Here is a 19,296-nt window from a genome sequence, read left to right as displayed (position 1 = left end):
TAATATTTTTTCCTATGATTAAGTTTTGAAAAGTGAAATTTGCCCCAATTTTGAATTTCTTGGCAATTTTCCAAATGAACAACTGTAGTTCTCTCCCTCCCAATGATGTCTCTTCCTCCGATATCTTTTCTCTGTTCAAAGCCCTCTCCCTCCAGTTGGGTTTCATCTAAATTTGAAGAATCTAGACAAGTCCTCTCGTCTAGATGATGCCTTCGTCGTAGATGATGACAATGCAACCAAACCAAAGGTTTGTTGTCTCCTGTGTGTACCCTTATTATGGACAGGTCGCCGTCGTCCATATGACTACAATTCATTTGAATGATGCCTTCGTCGTCTGAATGAAATACAGTTGGAGGGAGAGGGCTTCAAACTGAGAGAAGATGTTGGAGAGAGAAAGGCGTTGTCATTCATTGAGAAATTTGAAAGAGGAAAAAATGTAATTTTTTAAAATTTAATTCTGAGAGGAAATTATTATTTTTCCAAGTCAAGGGGCAAAAATGATATAAATTTTTAGGGTTTTAAGATTTAGTGATAAAATAACGATTTTATCTTTCTTTTTAACAGAAAATTTTAACAGAAATTAGTCAATAGATAGGTATTTAAATTGTTTAACCGTTATAAGTATATTTTTTAGATTAAACTAAAACTTGGGTGGGAAATAGTCTTTTGGCTTTTTTTGATATTATTATTAAAATGACGATTTTATCCTTAATCATAATTGAAAATTTTAACAAAATTTAGCCTATAGGTGAGATTTAGGTTTTTGAAAGTTTGCGGATATGACAGTACTTACATCAAACCTGGGGTGGAAAGAAGTCTTTTGGCCTTTTAATAATTGATGTGCACCTATCAGTTATCACGAACTATCGATGACACGCCGTTCAGTTTTTTTTGCTTCAACCGACAAAGGATAAAATGGTCCTCTTATATGCTGAACTTACAAAAAAAAAAAAAAAAGGTTAAATTGTGTAAATATCACAAACAATTATAAAATTTAAGAAAAATAAAAATATTTGAAACTTTAATAAAAGTTTTATAAAACGTTCTTGGAGGAAAAAAATTGAAATAATAATCCCAAACAAATTATAAAAAATAAATATTTTAGAAATAAATTAAAACATGAAAAAATATCTATAAAAAAGGTTTGAAAAAATATAAATAAAAAAACATTTCTTAAACCATCATACCTATTAAAAACTTTTTTGGATTAAGTTAAAAATTTTTTAACCCATAAATAGTATTTAATAAATAAATAAATAAATAAATATATATGTATATATATATATATAAAAAAGATTTTGTTTGATAAAATTTTTTAATAAATAATTAGATATATAAATTTTTTATATTTATTTTATTATTTTTTAGGTATATATGTATTTTACATATTTATATCCTGTTTTAAAAAATGTAATTCAATTAATTTTATCAAATGATACATATATTTAGAAATGAATGATTTTAAAAAGTTTAAACCATATAGTCGAAGCGTGTATGAAAAACTTAATTTTTTATATTATATATTATGTATCATATCGTGTGATACATCTTTTAAAAAATAAAATATTATAATATTGCTAATAGTTTATAAAATTTTAGGCCACCTATCTTTTGTCATGCCTATAAAGAAATATATTGTTTTGTGAATGAATCACAAACTCAAATTATAAATGTAAGTGATATATTCAAACCTTTAATTTGAATCATTAATTCGAACTGAACTAAACTAAGAATTCAAATCATTGATTCAAGTTACTTGAATCAAATTAAACTGAGCTATATTTTATTTGAATCAAATTTAAATTAGACTTAATTTTGATTCAATAAATTTGAGATAAATTTAAATCAAATATTTTTTATTCAAACTAAATTGGAATCGAATGGTGTTTAGTCTTGGCCGGCCAAATCCACCCCTAAGAGTAATGTTCACGGGTCAAAAAGTCCAAGTCAAAAAGACGAAAGACAGGGCATCTTCCGGGAAACCAGATAAAGCAAAGAAGAAAAAGGTAGGCCATTTTCCCGGAAAATAGATGAAAAAGACTTAGATATTGTGGAATATAGTTCAATTACTCAATTAGCTGATGTTTTAGTTTAGCCTGCCTTGTTTATGCGAAGGACCTTTCATCACTTGCAGCAGTTAATGGCTTCCTCTTCTTCTTTTTCCATTACTCGTAAACCTAGTATGACGTTTTCCTTAGTTTCTGTGGTGTGGACACCGGAAGAAACATTGTCAGCCATCTATATGAAGCCTTTTATCAGAAAAAGATTAAAACTTTCATTGATGATAACCTTTATAGAGGAGAAGAAATTTCTCCCTCTCTTTTGATTTTGAAGGCAATTGAACATTCAAAGATCTCGGTTATCATTTTCTCTAAAGGCTATGCTTCCTCCAGATGGTGTCTCAAAGAACTTGAAGAGATTGTTAATTGTAAGAATATGTATGATCAGATTGTAATACCAGTCTTCTATGAGGTTGATCCATCTGATGTCAGGAATCAAACTGGGGATTTTGGGCAAGCATTTGCTGAGCTTGAAAAGCGTTTTATGGATGATTTAGAGACGTTGCGGAGATGGAAGAATGTTTTGACGGAGGCAGCCAACCTATCTGGTTTTTGTTTAAGGAACTCCAGGTAACTGTAAATTTTTTTTTTCAATGTTTTTATGTAATAATCTTTTTTTTTTTTGGGTAAGTATTTTGAAGCTACAAATTACCAATTTTTATGTAATAATCTTTCATACAGCAGTTCCTTATATTTTCTATTTTTATTGAAAGACTCTCAATATTTTAGAGTTAAATTTATTAAATTGAAAGAGTATTGGTTCTACTTGATCATTGAGGTAAGGAATACTTGAAGCTGTTTATTGTGTTGTTAAAGATATGACATATCAAGGTTGTAATTACTTTTGGTCAATAACATTGAAAATGGAATTTATTAGGAAATGCTTTCGTGCCTATTGGAATAAGAATTATGCTGTCTGTGTCTCTTTGTGATCTACTTAATACTCACTTTTGTTTCCTTTTGTTCTTATTGATAGGAACGAGGCCCGACTTATCAAGGAAATCGTAGAAGATATTATGAAGAGATTGCAATATACGTCTCCTAAAGATATTTGGAAGAGACTGTTATATACGTCTGCTATATATGAACTGGTTGGTATAACATATAAAATGTTAAGAAAATTATCGTGTATTGGATCAAATGATATATGCATAATACGGATCACACACATTACTGATATAGGCTAAACAGCTATTGCCCATGTTGTATTTAGTTAACTTTCAAGTCAATTTGAAGGTTCTTACTTGGTTAAATTATGTTTGGCGAAAGTAAGACAATATAGCACAACTTCTCTAAAATGAATTTCTTCCAATATTATGAGAAGATAGAAAATATAAATGGCACAACTTCTCTAAAATGAATATTAATTGTCATATTCTCTGCCCCCTCTTGTGGTAATGGTGAATGAAAGTTTACTTATTTTCATTGTCTTTTTTTGTTTTTAACTAGCTCTTTCAATCCTGGGCAATTGAAATACATTCAATTTTACTCATATTCATCTTACTCTTTCTTAGATATTGGAGTGTTTGATGATTGGGATATGCCAATTGCTGAAGGAAGCAACTGGTTAATTATGAGAAATTTAGTAATTTCATTGATTAATGAATTGAAAAATTATGATGCTCTTATTTATATATAGTTTTATTGCTGTATATGTTATATGTAACCTTAATCTCTGAATCTGAATCACAGGGTTGGAGGCATCTTTCTGTGTTTTTCCTTGTCGTGGAGGCAATATCAGTGGTGTTGGATGCATATGGAAAAAGCAAAAAGAATTTTCTTCTTGCTGCATTTGTCTTGTCAGCCTTTGGTTTTATTATAACCATATATGCTTTTATCAGGAAAAGAAGCACTGCAGCATATAAACAAAGAGCTGAGAGGGAACTTGCGTGGGTGGAGGTTGCCTTCTCTGTGCTCCAATTAGTTACTGTATTTATTCAATATATTCTAGCTGTTGCAAAAGTGAAGAACAGTTACAGCCCATCGCTTTTCCCCCTAGTCTTTGCCCTTGTTGTTGTCGTGTTTGCTTTCAAGAAGGAGCAAATTTCGCATAGCCAGGTACGCATTGAATTTATTAATTTGGCTTGGTGTTTCATGTGCCCTTACTCTACTTAGCATTTGACTTCCAATCAAATACTATTAATCTCATTGCTGTATTGTGCAATTTTAAGAGTGTAACCTTCTTTAATTAAACAAGTAGGTAGCATCTCTTGCTTTTGACCAACTTAATTTCATGTTTGTAATGAAATTTCTAAAAATTTAGCTAATTTATATAAACATCAATGCTTGTTGAGTAGTATACAGATTACCATTGAGTGTCTCATAATTAGCCTCTTATTGTTTTCTTTTGTAGCAAACGGGTATTCAATATATAAAACTATGCATATCTATATTAAGCATATAAATAAATATATATTTTTATATATGTTATCATGTAATTAGATGATTTTGATTTAAATATTATAATACATATAAGTGTATATTTAAAATAGATACATATAATATTATTTGAAGTTATTTTACAAGCAAATGTGTTACTCCATTTGTCTCAAAAAAGCAAATGCGTCCAATCACACAAAATATTAGTAAAAACTTGATCAACCCCGCTGGAATGCGTTCTAGAATCAGAAATATTCTTCTCAGTTTGAATTTGCTGTATTTGGAATATTACGAACGTTAAATGAGCTGTCTTCCACTTTCCCTGTAAAAAATTTCCTTTAGATCTTTTAATTTTTAATTATTATCCCATTTGGTAATTGATAAATAAAAATTTTCCTTAATTATTTACTTTCTTTCGGAGATTGATGAGATCGTAATATTTGTTATGTTAGTACAACATTCTCTTAGTGTGGTCCCATACTATATATTTTTAATAGGGCCAAAAGTTTGATATAATTTCAAACTCATGTCCATCAGTTATATTATTAAAAAGTGCGAATTGGCTATAGAGGTTGAGTGTAATTACGACCAAATCATGCTTCCAAGTTGCGATCTTGATGATTTGGCATAAGCCAATTTTTAAAAAGTTGAAATAATTTTTGTAATTTTTGTTTTTTTTCTAACAAAATTGTAAAATGGGTGAAATATTGTAGTTAACCATTTTCTATTAATAATTTTATTGTAGTAAAAAAGTCGGAGTAGTGTTCTCATTATTAAGAAAAGTAGTTACTTGTCAAAGTCTTCACCAGTCCTCAATTTTCGCAAGTTATTTGAATAAGCCAAATGATGCATCTCATTTGTTTGAGATGAAAATATGTTTTCATCCATCAGTTTTATCGGTTGATAATGGCTAGAAGTAGAGTAGGACTAAGAGAAATGCTGAGAGGGCAGGAGAATGCCACTGGTAGTGATGCTTAGAAAAACCCTAAGAAAAAATATTGATTTTTAAATTTTGGATAGAAAAAAATTTGTTAAATTTTTAAATTTAGGAGGAAAAATATGAGAAATTTTAATTTTTTTAAAATATTTTGATAAATAACAATTTTACCTTTGTTAATAATAATAAAATTTAACAGACAAATAAATATTTAGATTTTGAATAGTTAACAGATGGAAAATGGGTTTGTCTCAAACCGTGGGAAATAGTCAATTGGCCTAATTAATATAACTAAGCAGAAGACTTTTATAAATTTTAGCCATTTTCTACCATTTTTAAAAACCATTGCAACCTCTCCCAAACTTTTTTTTTTTTCCAAAACTTGACCAAACTTCATAAATCAATCTTTAACATTCAAATTTTACATGTATTTCAAAGTTTTGCTGTTCATTTATCATCGTTGTTCACTGTTCAAAGTCATTCTTCTTTGCTCAATATAAATCCATATGTTTGAAATGCTTTTGAACTCTAAAAAATGAGAAAAAGTTAGTTATGAATATTTTTGTGGTACATTGTATAAAATTTACGATTAAATACTACGTTGAATGCAAGCTTTTGAGGTTATAAGTTTTTTTTTTGAAAAATTTAGAGTTTGAAAAATTTAGAGTACCAAGTCTATCAATAGAAGGTTAGAGTTATTGATTAGTTTTGTATAAAACAAATCAAAATTGGTTATTTTAATTAATATCATTTATTTTATTTATCTTAAAATTAATCGAATCATTTATCATTAAGGATTAATATTATTATTATTATCATTATCATCCATTTTATAATAATCTAATTTACATTGTATTCTTTTCATATAAATAATGCCCTCACCCCTCACTCAATAATTATTTTTGTGGGGTTAAAATATATTTAAAAAAAGGAAAATTGAAGTAGCCATCATAATTAACCTCGAGATAAAATTAGGGGAGTTAGGCGTTAACGATTTTATTTGGTTGATGACTTACTATAGGTTGACCACGTGACTCACAAGTCAACGAGTTTTGGCAGTAATTCTTGGGCCCAATTAAAATTGCAATCCTATTGAAATCTTTTATACTTAATTTTATCTAGATTCTATTCAAATGGCCAAAACGCTTGTTCCCACACAAGGGTAGGTATAATTTCAAACTCACACCCTCTAATTTTTTTAAAACCCAAAGTTTTATCTATAAGTAAAATTTTATTAAAATTTTCGGTTAAAGTTAACAGTAAAATTGTTTTTTGATAAAAAAAATTTAAAAAATTAAAGTTTTATCCCTCTCAGTTTAAAAATCTAATAATTTCTTCTCGCCCAAAGTATTGCATTTGCTCTTCCTCCCAACTTATCTTTCCTTGTCAATCACCCCTCTCTCCGACGAAGATAAAATCATTTTTCATCAAAGTGTTTTCATCTCGAACGAAGACAACCATCTTCATTTGAGATAAAAGCAAATCGTCTTCATTTCAGAAAAAGGCATTTTTTGTTGTGTCCAATGAAGACAAAAGAGGTTTGGGGGTGGGGGGTACTGATGATCGATCAAGGGAGACGAAGAAGGGAAGGCTGACTAATAGGTGGGAAGGAATGAGTCATCGGAGAGAAGGAGAAAAAACTCTATGGGAAAAATGACCACTTTTCAAACTTTGCAAGTAAGAGGGGAAATCTTTGATTTTCAAATAAATGAAAGAAAATGTGATAAAATTTTAACTTTTTAAATTTTTTTATTAAATCACGGTTTAGTCTTTAATTTTAATTGAGGATTTTAATAGAATTTCACTTTTAGTGGAACATTAGATTTTTAAAAATTAGAAGTGTGAGTTTAAAATTATATCTATCCTTGGGTGGGAAATAGTCATTTTTATCATCTTCACTCCCAAAATTTTCATCTTCACTTTTCAAATTGACTCTAAATCCAAACAGAACTCATTTTTATCATCTTCACTTCCAAAATTTTCAAATCTTATAGTTTAAGTAGCTTTAAGCATTAACCAGATCATCTAAAGCTAATGAATTTCAATATGATTTGTTAATCCTACATAACATAAAATGAAAATAAATGGATTAGGATTGAGCTTTTTGACATGATATTTAATTTAGATCAATCAAATGTGATTCAAAAATATATCGAATCATGTTTAGGTTGACTTAAAAGTAATGCAAATTAATATGAATTGACCCAAATGTTTTAACAAATTATATTATAGTAAAATTTGTTAGCGATAAATTGAATAAATGTTGAAAGACAAGTATTAATAACAACTCAATTTTTTACACATTGCATATAGTGCTAAATCACTTTATAAATACCTTAAATCAAAACTGTATATTATCACATAACCTTAATGTAAAAAATTATCATAAATATTGAATTAAAAGAAAAGCATAAATACAATTATTTATATACAATCGATTAATAGAGTAAACTATATTTGTATTGCACTTGGCTTGATGTGATTCAAATTGAATAACACCTCCTAAAAGATGTTATCTGGCCAATAGAATCACACTAATTAGAGCTCGATCTTATTAAATTGTACTAAAAAATGTGATTCCAATTAGATCAAACTTAAAAAAATGCAATTTGAATGAATATAGCTTGTATTGCATCTAACTTAATGTGATTTTAGCCAAATCATGCTTTCCAAGTTATGATCTTGGTGATTCGATGTTGGCTTTTTTTTTTCCTCAAAATTTAAAATAATTGAAATAACTTTTTTACCCATTAGTTTTTTTATCTAACAAAATTGTAATGAGTGTAAAATTTTGAAGTCTAACCATTTAAATGATGAGAATTTATGATTCCTCCAAACTTGGTATATCAGGAATATATTTAATGTATATAATTATAGGGTAATATAAATTAACTGAATAGGAAGATTAAATTTAGGTGGAAGTGGTTATTAGGCTTTAAAGATTATTTTGCTAATCTATCTTTTATCACTTGTATTACTTTGTTTGATTTATAAATAAAAAAATATTACGGTAGTTTTCTATTACTAATGATGATGTAATAGATAGTATGAGAGATCATCTTTTTATCACCTTCATCTTAAGTATTAAAAAATTATCAAGGTAATCTTAATTTTATTATAATAATATTCTTATTTATTAATTTTTTAGAACAAAAATAATTTCATTTTCAATTAATATAATATAATAAATAACATAAAAAATATTTTAAAAAAGTTATACCTTAGAGCAATTAAGTAAATAAAATCCTAATATTATTTTATTACATTTAACTAAATATAATAGTTATTTATACATACCAAAATTTACTAAATTTTATTAAATATAATAATCTTCAAAGTAATATTTCAATTTTAATAATAAAATATTACCTGAATCAAATGTCTTCTTAAGGTCATGAAATCTATGCTTCTATGTAGAAAATTGGAAGTCAAAAGCAGTGAAACACATGTGAACTAGAAGTCAAGATTTGTGAAAGGAATTATTTTCACCCAAAGATTAGTGTTTTCTCAAGTTACCACTTATGAACTTTGAAAAACTGAAACATGCACCCATTTGTTAATTTTTAATATTAGTGTTAGGGATAAAATCATTATTTAGCAAAAATATTTTTAAAAAACTAAAAATTTAATCATATTGCCCCGCGCACCCCCCCCCCCCCCCCCCCCCCCCCTCCCCACACACACACACACACACACACACACACACACACACACACACACAAATCATTATTTAGCAAAAATTTATGCTCCTCGAATGTAGAAAATTGGAAGTCAAAGTAGTGAAGCACATGTGAGCTGGAAGTTGAGACTTCTGAAAGGTTATATTGGCAAACATGGTCCTTACACAAAAAACTACGTTTATTAACCTAGTATTTATCATTAACCCACTTTTGGTTGACCAAGAACTATTGGATATTGCATAATTAAAAATTATAGGCAGAAAAATCCCCTTAAGTTTTAAAAATTAACAACTTCATATATGTCTAAAGTTTTCAAACTTTAAAAACTAGCATTCCCCCCCCCCCCCCCCCCCCCCCCCCCCACACACACACACACACACACACACACACACACACACACAAAACTTAGGGTTTTTTTATCCCAACTCCGACCATCATCTCTGACAAATGACAACCTATCTTTCTTCCTCTAGCAACCTCAGATGACATCTAGATAAATAAATCCAAGTGTCCTTTGTCTGGATTTTTACGATCTAGACGAAGAAGCCCTTTGTTTAGACGACATCTTCATTTAAATCAAAAAATCCAGATGGACTTCTAGATTTTTAAATCCAAACATCATTTGAGGTCGTCAAAGGAAGAGGCTTCACCAATAGGAAGAAAGACAGACCATTGTTTGCCAGAGATGGTGGTCGGAATTAGGAGGAAGAAAACCCTAAGTTTAGAGGGGGGGGAATGCTAGTTTTTTAAATTTGAAAACTTTAGGCAGAGGTGAAGTTGTTAGTTTTTAAAACTTAGAGAAAAAATATAATGAATTTTATTTTTTAATTTTTTATTAAATGAAGATTTTACTCTTAACTTTAACTGGGTTTTTTAACGAAATTTTATTCATCGATAGGTGTTTTGGTGAAAAATCATCACCTTGTCATTTTACTGATTATAAATATGACTTACAAATATGATTACATCATTTGTAAAAAATGATTGGTTTTACAACACAAACTCTACCAATTTAAGGTTAGACTTATTGATTAATTTAGTACAAAACACATCAGAATTGGTTGTTTTAATTAATATTATTTATTTGATTTTTGGGTTAAATTTCTTTAAAAAAAAAAGAAGATTATAAGAACAAGATGAGCCATGAGTATGTGAACACAATGCCTAACATAAAATAATATGAACATGATTATCCCAATAATCATTTTATAAAATAAAATAATAGCGAAGTGAGTGGAAAATTAAGTTTTTAAATAAAGATAAATGGATGGTTTTGGGATTTATGTATATAGTTTAATTAAAATATTAAAGTTAATTAAACTCAACTAACCCTTATGAGTTATGAAGTTAAAGTTAATCTCACCAAACCCTTGTTAAAATAAAGTTAATCTCACCTAACCCTTGTGAAATATTACTGAGAGTTTATAAAATTTTAGGCCACCTATTTTTTGTCATATCCATATAAAAATAACATCGTTATACTAATAAATCACGAATTCAAATTATAAATTTGAGTTATATATTCAAACTGAATCAAATTATAAATTTAAATCATTAATTCGAGTCAAATGTAAACCAAACCGAATTGAGCTATTTTTTATCCAAACAGAATTTGAACTAATCTTAATTTTCATTCAACAAGCTCTAATTAAACTTAAGTCAAACTATTTTCTATTTAAATTGAATTTAAATTAAAGGGTGTTTGGGCTCGGCCCGCCCAAATCCACCCCTAAGAGTAATGTTCACGGGTCCAAAAGTCCAAGTCAAAAAAACGAAAGACAGGGCATCTTCTGGGAAACCGGATAGAGCATAGAAGAAAAAGGCAGGCCATCTTCCCGGAAAAGAGATGAAAAAGACTTAGATATTGTGGGATGTAGTACAATTACTCAATTAGCTGATGTTTTAGTTTAGCCTTCCTTGTTTATGCGAAGGACCTCTCATCACTTGCAGCAGTTAATGGCCTCCTTTTCTTCTTCTTCCATTACTCCTAAACTGGAGTATGACGTTTTCCTTAGTTTCCATGATGAGGAAACCCGAAGAAACATTGCCAGCCATCTATATGAAGCACTTTGTCAGAAAAAGATTGTAACTTTCATTGATGATTCTCTTCATAGAGGAGAAGAAATTTGTCCCTCTTTTTTGAAGGCAATTGAAGGTTCAAAGATCTCGGTTATCATTTTTTCTAATTGGTGCGCTTCCTCCATTTGGTGTTTCAGGGAACTTGACAAAATTGTTGAATGTAAGAGGGAGTATGATCAGATCGTAATACCAGTCTTCTATAAAGTAGATCCATCTGATGTCAAGTATCAAACTGGGCATTTTGGGGAAATATTCTTTCTGCTTGAAAAGAGTCTTATCGATCATTCAGAGCTGTACAGATGGAGGACTGCTTTGACGATGGCAGCCAACCTACCTGGTTTTGATTCAAGGAACTGGAGGTAACTGTAAATTTTTTTGTCAACGTTTTTATGTAATAATCTTTTTTTTCTTTTTGGTAAGTACTTTGAAGCTACAAATTACCAATTTTTATGTAATAATCTTTCATACAGCAGTTCCTTATATTTTCTATTTTTATTGAAAGACTGTCAATATTTTAGAGTTAAATTTATTAAATTGAAAGACTGTTGGTTCTACTTGATCATTGAGGTATGGAATGCTTGAAGCTGTTTTTATTGTGTTGTTAAAGATATGAGATATCAAGGTTGTAATTACTTTTGGTCAATAACGTTGAAAATAGAATTTATTAGGAAATGTTCTCGTGCCTATTGGAATAAGAATTATGTTGTCTTTGTCTCTTTGTGATCTACTTAATACTCACTTCTGCTTCCTTTTGTTCTTATTGATAGGAACGACGCCCAACTTATCAAGGAAATCATAGAAGATATTATGAAGAGATTGCAATATACGTCTCCTAAATATAAACTGGTTGGTATAACAAATAAAATGTTAGGAAAATTATCACGTATTGGATCAAATGATATATGCATAATACGGGTCGCACACATTACTGATATAGGCTAAACAGCTGTTGCCCATGTTGTATTCAATTAACTTTCAAGTCAATTTGAAGGTTCTTACTTGGTTAAATTATGTTTGGCGAAAGTAGGAAAATATAGCACAACCTCTCTAAAATGAATTTCTTCCAATATTATGAGAAGATAGAAAATACAAGGGGAAATTGAAATTTTTACTGCTATTTTATTCTGTGTATACAAAAATGTCACATATCCTAAAGCTTAAACAAATATACCACAACAGTAATCAACTTTTTCAAAATACCCATTTTGATGTTTCATGCAGATATTCTCTCTCTTCTTCTCTGTAACTTTTTTTTTTCTTCCTTTTCTTTCAAAGTGATAAAAGAATCACTCTTCCAAAAATAAATTATTAATGGAAGAAGACACATGATTGAACAATAAAACCTATGAGAAAACCATTATAAAAGATTCAACTTAGACACAAGGGAGGGAGAGACGAAAATTTAATTTTATTGTGATTTTATGTTGTTAGATTGTTTAATGCTATTATTTTATGTTGTTTCTATTGTTTAAAATTGTTATAATATTGTTTAACGTTATAATGATGGTTATAAAATACCAAAATGTAAGCTAGAAAAAATTTCAGATGAAGAGCAAGTTGGCGTTAACGCCAACCCCTGGTGTTAACGCCAACCCCCGGGTACAGTGAATTTATTTATTTATTTGTTTTTTTTCTATTGCATTCAATTCTTTTATTTTTTATGCTTCCGTATTCCAATCCGGTGCTCGTATGTATATTGTTTTTTTTGTCATGGTAGAGAGTTACATAAAAAATTAAAAAATTATCACTATCATTTTTTTCTATTTTTTATTACATTAATTTAAATTTGGATCAAATTTCAAATTAATCCAATCAAATTAAATTAATTTAAATTAAAATTTAATTTCAAAAAATTTCAAAAGAGTGGGCGTTCATATTTTTTAAACAAAAAAAAATTTAATTAAAAAACGCCAACCCTTTTGGCCCCAAGGGTTGGCGTCCTGCCAACCCTTATTGTTGGCTTACATCTGCCAACCCTTTTTAATTTTTTTTTTTTAAATATGAACGCCCACCCTTTTTAATTTTTTTAAAATTAAATTTTAATTTAATCCAAATTTAAATTAATTTTATTTGATTGGATTAATTTGAAATTTGATCCAAATTTAAATTAATGCAATAAAAAACATAAGTAAATGATAATGATAATTTTATAATTTTTTATGTAACTCTCTACCATGACAAGAAAAACAATATACATACAAGCACCGGATTGAAATACGGAAGCATAGAAAATAAAAGAATTGAATGCAATAGAAAAAAATAAAAAATAAATAAATTCATTGTACCCGGGGGGTTGGCGTTAATGTCAACCCTTGGCGGAAACGCCAATAGTTGGCGTTATACGTCAACCTGTTCTTCATCTGAAATTTTTTCTAACTTGCATTTTAGTATTTTATAACCATCATTATAACATTAAACAATATTATAACAACTTTAAACAATAGAAACAATATAAAATAATAGCATTAAATAATCTAACAACATGAAATAACAATAAAATTAAATTTTTCTCTCTCCCTCCTTTGTGTCTAAGTTGAATCTTTTATAATGGTTTTCTCACAGGTTTTATTGTTCAATCATGTGTCTTCTTCCATTAATAATTTATTTTTGGAAGAGTGATTCCTTTATCACTTTGAAATAAGAGGAAGAAGAGAAAAAAAATTACAGAGAAGAAGAGAGAGAATATTTACATGAAACATTAAAGAGGGGTATTTTAGGAAAGTTGATTACTGTTGTGGTATATTTATTTAAACTTTAGGATAAGTGACATTTTTGTATACACAGAATAAAATAGTGATAAAAATTTCAATTTCCCAAATATAAATGGCACAACTTCTCTAAAATGAATATTAATTGTCATATTCTCTGCCCGGCCCCCTCTTGTGGTAATGGTGAATGAAAGTTTACTTATTTTCATTTTATATTATTTTCTTTGTCTTTTGGTTTTTAACTAGCCCGTTCAATCCCGGGCAATTGAAATACATTCAATTTTTATCATATTCATCTTACTCTTTCTTAGATATTGGAGTGTTTGATGATTGAGATATACCAATTACTGAAGGAAGCAACTGGTTAATTGTGAGAAATTTAGTAATTTCATTGATTAATAAACTGAGAAATTATGATGCTCTTATTTATATATAGTTTTATTGCTGTATATGTTATATGTAACCTTAATCTCTGAATCTGAATCACAGGGTTGGAGGCATCTTTCTGTGTTTTTCCTTGTCGTGGAGGCAATATCAGTGGTGTTGGATGTATATGGAAAAAGCAAAAAGAATTTTCTTCTTGCTGCATTTGTCCTGTCAGCCTTTGGTTTTATTATAACCATATATGCTTTTATCAGGAAAAGAAACACTGCAGCATATAAACAAAGAGCTGAGAGGGAACTTGCGTGGGTGGAGGTTGCCTTCTCTATGCTCGAATTAGTTACTTTATTTATTCAATATATTCTAGCTGTTGCAAGAGCGAAGGACAGTTACAGCCCATCGCTTTTCCCCCTAGTCTTTGCCCTTCTTGCTGTTGTTTTTGCTTTCAAGGAGAAAAAGATTAATAATCATGATCAAATTTCGCACAGCCAGGTACCCATTTGAACTTATTAATTTGGCATTTTATGAGTATTATCATGTGATTAAATGATTTTGAATTAAACATTATAACACATATAAGTATATATTCAAAATAGATATATATATATATAGTATTGCTTGAAGTTATTTTACAAGCAAATGTGTTACTTCATTTGTCTCAAAAAAAACAGATAGAGTCAATCACACAAAATATTAAAAAAACTTGATCAACCCCCTTTGGAATGCGTTCTAGAATCAGAAATATTCTTCTCAAGTTTGAAGTTGTTGATTTTAAATTTATTTATTTAGTTTGATTTTGTTAATTTTGGCTGATTGTAGTGGGCACTTCCTCCGTAAGGGTGAAGACTCGTGGACGCCATGGCGTCCACAAGAAGGCAAATGTACTTCTACCTCGCAGGCCACGGTGAAGACTCGTCGTACTTGGAATATTACCAAGGTTAAGTGAGCTGTCTTGCACTTTCCATGTAAGGGAGTGTTTAATTTGGGTAATATTTTATTATTAAAATAGAAAAATTATCTTGAAGATAGATTACTTAGAAGATTACTGGATATAAATAATAATTATGTTTGATAAAATTTGACAAGCATAAATAATTATTGTATTTGGTTAAAGGTAATAAAAGATTACCAGTAAATTATTTTACTTAAATGTTCTTGAATATAATTATTTTAAAATATTTTTTATATTATTTGTCATATTAATTAAAAATAAATTTATTTTTATCTCAAAAAATTAATAAATAATAATATAATTATAATAAAATCAAGATTACTTTGATAATATTTAAATACTTAAAGTGAAGGTGACAATTAGATTACCACCTATATTACTTGTCACGTCAGCATTAGTAATAGAAGATTACTGTAATTTTTTATTACTGATAAACCAAACAAGAGAATAAAAAATAGATTACCAAGGTAATCTTTAAAAACCGGAACCAAACGGCCCCTAAAAGATTTAGTTTTCATTTTTTAATTTTTAATTATTATCCCATTTGGTAATTGGTAATTGGAAATTTTGCTTAATTATTTCCTTTCTTCCGGAGATTGATGAGATCGTAATATTTGTTAGTGCGACATTCTTTTAGTGCGGTGTCTTACTACATAGTTTTAATAAGGCCTAAAGACTTGTTGCCATCCAAGGTTTGATGTAATTTCAAAACTCATATATATCAACTTTCAAAAAATCAAAATCTCACCCATAAGTTAAATTATATTAAAATTTTCAGTTATAATTAAAGAAAAAATTATCATTTTAATAATAATATTAAAAAATATATAATTTTATCTCATTTCTCTTTCAAGATTTTAAAATTTAACAATTTCATTTTTATCTAAATATTTTTAGTTTTGAAAAGTAACTAATCTCCTTCAACATTTAAGTTTTTTTTCTTGCCTCTTTAACTACCACCAATCTCTAACAATTCCTCCTTTTTCCTTCATTTGGCCAATCGTGTTTCACTGTCAAAATGGTTGATTGGCGTACGGGGTGCAACGAAGAGATCTCTAGATGGAGATCTTTTCGTCTCTTCCTCGACGAAGAGATGAAGATTTTTTCATCACACTGTGTGATGAAGATGAAGAGATCTTCGTCTCTTCATCGCACCGTATCTGCTTGTTGCACCTTGTGCACTGGCAAACCATTTCGACAATGAGAGACAGTTGATTGAATGGAGGAAAAAGGAGGAGTTGCTAGATACAAGTAGTGGCCAGAGAAGGGAGGAAAAAAAAACCGAAGTGTGGGGGCAAAATAGTCACTTTTTAATACTAAAAATGTTTAGTTAAGAGTGAAATTGTTAGTTTTTAAAATTTTTAAGATAAAATAATATATTTTCTAATAGGCCAAAGGACTATTTCCTACCCAAGTTTTAGTGTAATCTCAAAAACACACTCATGATAGTTGAAATCTTAAACATTTATTTATGAATTAATTTTTGTTAAAATTTTATGTTAGAGAAAAGGGTAAAATTATCATTTTATCACTAAACCCTAAAAATTTATGTTATTTTCCCCCTTTGATTTGGAAAACTAACATTCTTCCTTAGGATTAAGTTTTGAAAAGTGAAAATTCCTCTATTTTCAAATTTCTTGGCAATTTTTCGTTGAGCGATAGTTGCTCTCTCTTTTCTAGTGATAGTTCTTCCTCTAACATCTTTTCTTCGTTCAAAGCTTTCTCTCTCTAGTTGGGTTTCATCTAGATTCAAATAATCTAGACAAGCCCTCTTGTTTAGATGATGCCTTCGTCGTCTAAACAAATTCTTGTTGTTTGGACAATGACGATGCATTTAGACTAAGGGTTCATTGTCTCTAGTGTGTACCCTTGTTCTGGACGTGTCGTGTAACATCTCTCCCTATAATTATTACCTTTCGAAGGAGAAATATTACGAATTTATATTTGGAGTGTATGTATTTTTTTAAAAAACTATTTAAAACTAAACTTATTACTAAAAATGTTTTGAAATTATTCTAAGAAAACTGAAAATTTGAAAGTAAACAAAAGATGTATATATCCTATTTGAAAACTCATCTGAAAACATTTGAAAACATTGAGTAATCATATACAACTGTACAACCATCTCAAGAAAGTCAAAAGTCAACAAGATATGCGAATGTATGCATGTAACATAAACTAGAGATAATCTGCTCTGGCCAGATCTATCTTCACTGACTTGACCCTGCCTCGCAACTACCATAATCACTTGTACCTACAATCATGAAAGAAAAGGAAGTGAGAGATAAAAACACTTAGTAAGGGGAAAGAATTAAGTAAACTATCTCCTTTCTTGTTCTAACTCACTCTGGGGACTCAATCTCACATCATAACCTCCATAAGGAATCGAAGGGGATAATCTAATTTATTCTTTACTATTTCAGTCATACTTTGTCCCATCTGGTGTTCATTTGATACTTTTTGAAAGCTAACTAAAGGGATTTGACACTTTTCTAAGCTTGAGCTTTTTTTCTTTCTTTCACTACACCATTTTTGAATCTGAATTGTGCTCTATTCTGAGCATACTCTATTACGAGTGGACCCTACTATAGGTCTATGTTCTACTATAGACATATCCTACTACAAACGTGTCCTACTACGGGTGGTGTAATGTAAAATACCCTTTCATAATTTATAGTATGCATGCATGTGTTATATCTTACTAATCTTACTTTCATTTAAAACTATCCATAACCCACCAAACTATACTCTTGGGACGATCCCTGAATCTTAAGCCCCAAATTTTTTTTCTTGTTTTTCTTCTTCATTTCTTTTTCTCTCCTTTATTTCTTTTCCTTTCCTTTCTTTCTTTTCTCCTTTTTCTTTTTCTCCTCCTTTTCTTTCTTTCCAAAACTATAAATCACTGTTCATAAGACTGTTCACTTGGTAGAGCAGTTTTTTTTTATGCAATCTAACAATTCAAATGGTCTCTAATTCATACAAACTTTATATCATTGAAAAGAGGATTCAAAGAGTTTTCCCATAAGTTATAACAACACTCATGATTCATCAAATAAGGTAGTCAAAACGTAAGACGAAATCAATAACAAAAACTATATTTATTGTTCATTTGATAAGACAGTCTTTTTGTTCATACAATTTAACAATCCAAGCGATCTCTAATTCATCCAAGCTATAATAGCACTCATGATTCATCAGATAAAGTAGTCAAAACGTGAGACGAAGTCAGTGACAAAATGATAAATATCATCCAACTCACTGTCATGAACAAACTAACACTCATAGATACCCCAAATGGCAAAACAACATTTTCCAACTTCAAAATCATCATTTATAATATAGAGTCAAGGAATCAAAAACATAAAACATGAAACATATTAAGGATAATACCCCTTGCCTTGTTTCAAGTCAATCTTTGCAAGTTGACTTCCTCTTTTTTGTCTTGCTTCCTTTATCACCAAAACCACTTTAAATCAATACTAAAACACACTAACATATTCATATAACATGCTCCAATATATATAAACATAGGCAAAGGGAAAGGAAGGGTTACCAAGGCTTCCAAAGTGCTTCTTTGTTTTCTTTTCTTATTTTATCTTCCAAAACTCCTTCAATTCTTTCCTTTTTCTTCACAAAACAAAAGAAAACAACATGAAGAAGGTTGGTTGTTAGAATGGACAAGAGAAGATGATGGAAAAAGGCTTGAAGTTTCTTTTTTTGTCTTTTCTCTCTTTATATATATATATATATATATATATATATATATATATATATATATATATAAACACACACATACATGTAAACATATATATATTTAAATGTCTCTGGAACGTACTTAAAGGTATCACATGTCGTTGTCATCTAGATAACAACAATTCGTTTGGATGACACCTTTATCGCCCAAACAATATCCAGTTGGAGCAAGAGGGCTTTAGATTGAGAGAAGGTGTTGGAAGGAGAGAGTCACCGTCGTTCATCAGAAATTTGAAAAGGAAAAAATGTTACTTTTCAAAAGTTAATGTTAGGGGAAAATTGTTATTTTTTTCAAACCAATGGAGGAAATGATATAAATTTGTAGAATTTTAGGATTTAGTAATAAAATAACAATTTTACCTTTTTC

The 19,296-nt window shown here is 29.2% G+C and overlaps 2 protein-coding genes across 2 annotated transcripts; both read left to right on the top strand.

Annotated features, from left to right (window-relative positions):
• Positions 1-1,919: 1,919 nt before the first annotated feature.
• LOC123198232 (disease resistance protein RML1B-like) lies at positions 1,920-4,229 on the top strand. The gene is made up of 3 exons (XM_044612900.1): positions 1,920-2,630; positions 3,037-3,151; positions 3,753-4,229. Exons 1-3 carry the CDS (start codon positions 2,437-2,439, stop codon positions 4,173-4,175), a joined length of 732 nt encoding a protein of 243 aa, XP_044468835.1. The 5' UTR covers positions 1,920-2,436; the 3' UTR covers positions 4,176-4,229.
• Positions 4,230-10,916: 6,687 nt separating this feature from the next.
• On the top strand, positions 10,917-14,737 carry LOC123198380 (disease resistance protein RLM3-like). Its single transcript, XM_044613080.1, has 3 exons — positions 10,917-11,494; positions 11,903-11,981; positions 14,333-14,737. Exons 1-3 carry the CDS (start codon positions 10,980-10,982, stop codon positions 14,726-14,728), a joined length of 990 nt encoding a protein of 329 aa, XP_044469015.1. The 5' UTR covers positions 10,917-10,979; the 3' UTR covers positions 14,729-14,737.
• The last annotated feature ends 4,559 nt before the right edge of the window (positions 14,738-19,296 follow it).

The sequence above is a fragment of the Mangifera indica genome, chromosome 15 (assembly GCF_011075055.1).
Source record: "Mangifera indica cultivar Alphonso chromosome 15, CATAS_Mindica_2.1, whole genome shotgun sequence".
In the NCBI taxonomy this organism is placed as follows: domain Eukaryota; kingdom Viridiplantae; phylum Streptophyta; class Magnoliopsida; order Sapindales; family Anacardiaceae; genus Mangifera; species Mangifera indica.
The sequence above is the reverse complement of the archived record's forward strand: the minus strand, read 5'-3'. Positions and strand labels throughout refer to the sequence as shown.

What these genes read in the sequence shown, in the direction of transcription:
- LOC123198232 (XM_044612900.1), top strand. Translation starts at nt 2,437, where the DNA reads ATGTATGATCAGATTGTAATACCAGTCTTCTATGAGGTTGATCCATCT. An exon ending in TTTTGTTTAAGGAACTCCAG is followed by an intron (nt 2,631 to 3,036) that starts GTAACTGTAAAT and finishes TCTTATTGATAG; the next exon opens with GAACGAGGCCCGACTTATCA. An exon ending in CGTCTGCTATATATGAACTG is followed by an intron (nt 3,152 to 3,752) that starts GTTGGTATAACA and finishes TCTGAATCACAG; the next exon opens with GGTTGGAGGCATCTTTCTGT.
- LOC123198380 (XM_044613080.1), top strand. Translation starts at nt 10,980, where the DNA reads ATGCGAAGGACCTCTCATCACTTGCAGCAGTTAATGGCCTCCTTTTCT. An exon ending in TTTGATTCAAGGAACTGGAG is followed by an intron (nt 11,495 to 11,902) that starts GTAACTGTAAAT and finishes TCTTATTGATAG; the next exon opens with GAACGACGCCCAACTTATCA. An exon ending in CGTCTCCTAAATATAAACTG is followed by an intron (nt 11,982 to 14,332) that starts GTTGGTATAACA and finishes TCTGAATCACAG; the next exon opens with GGTTGGAGGCATCTTTCTGT.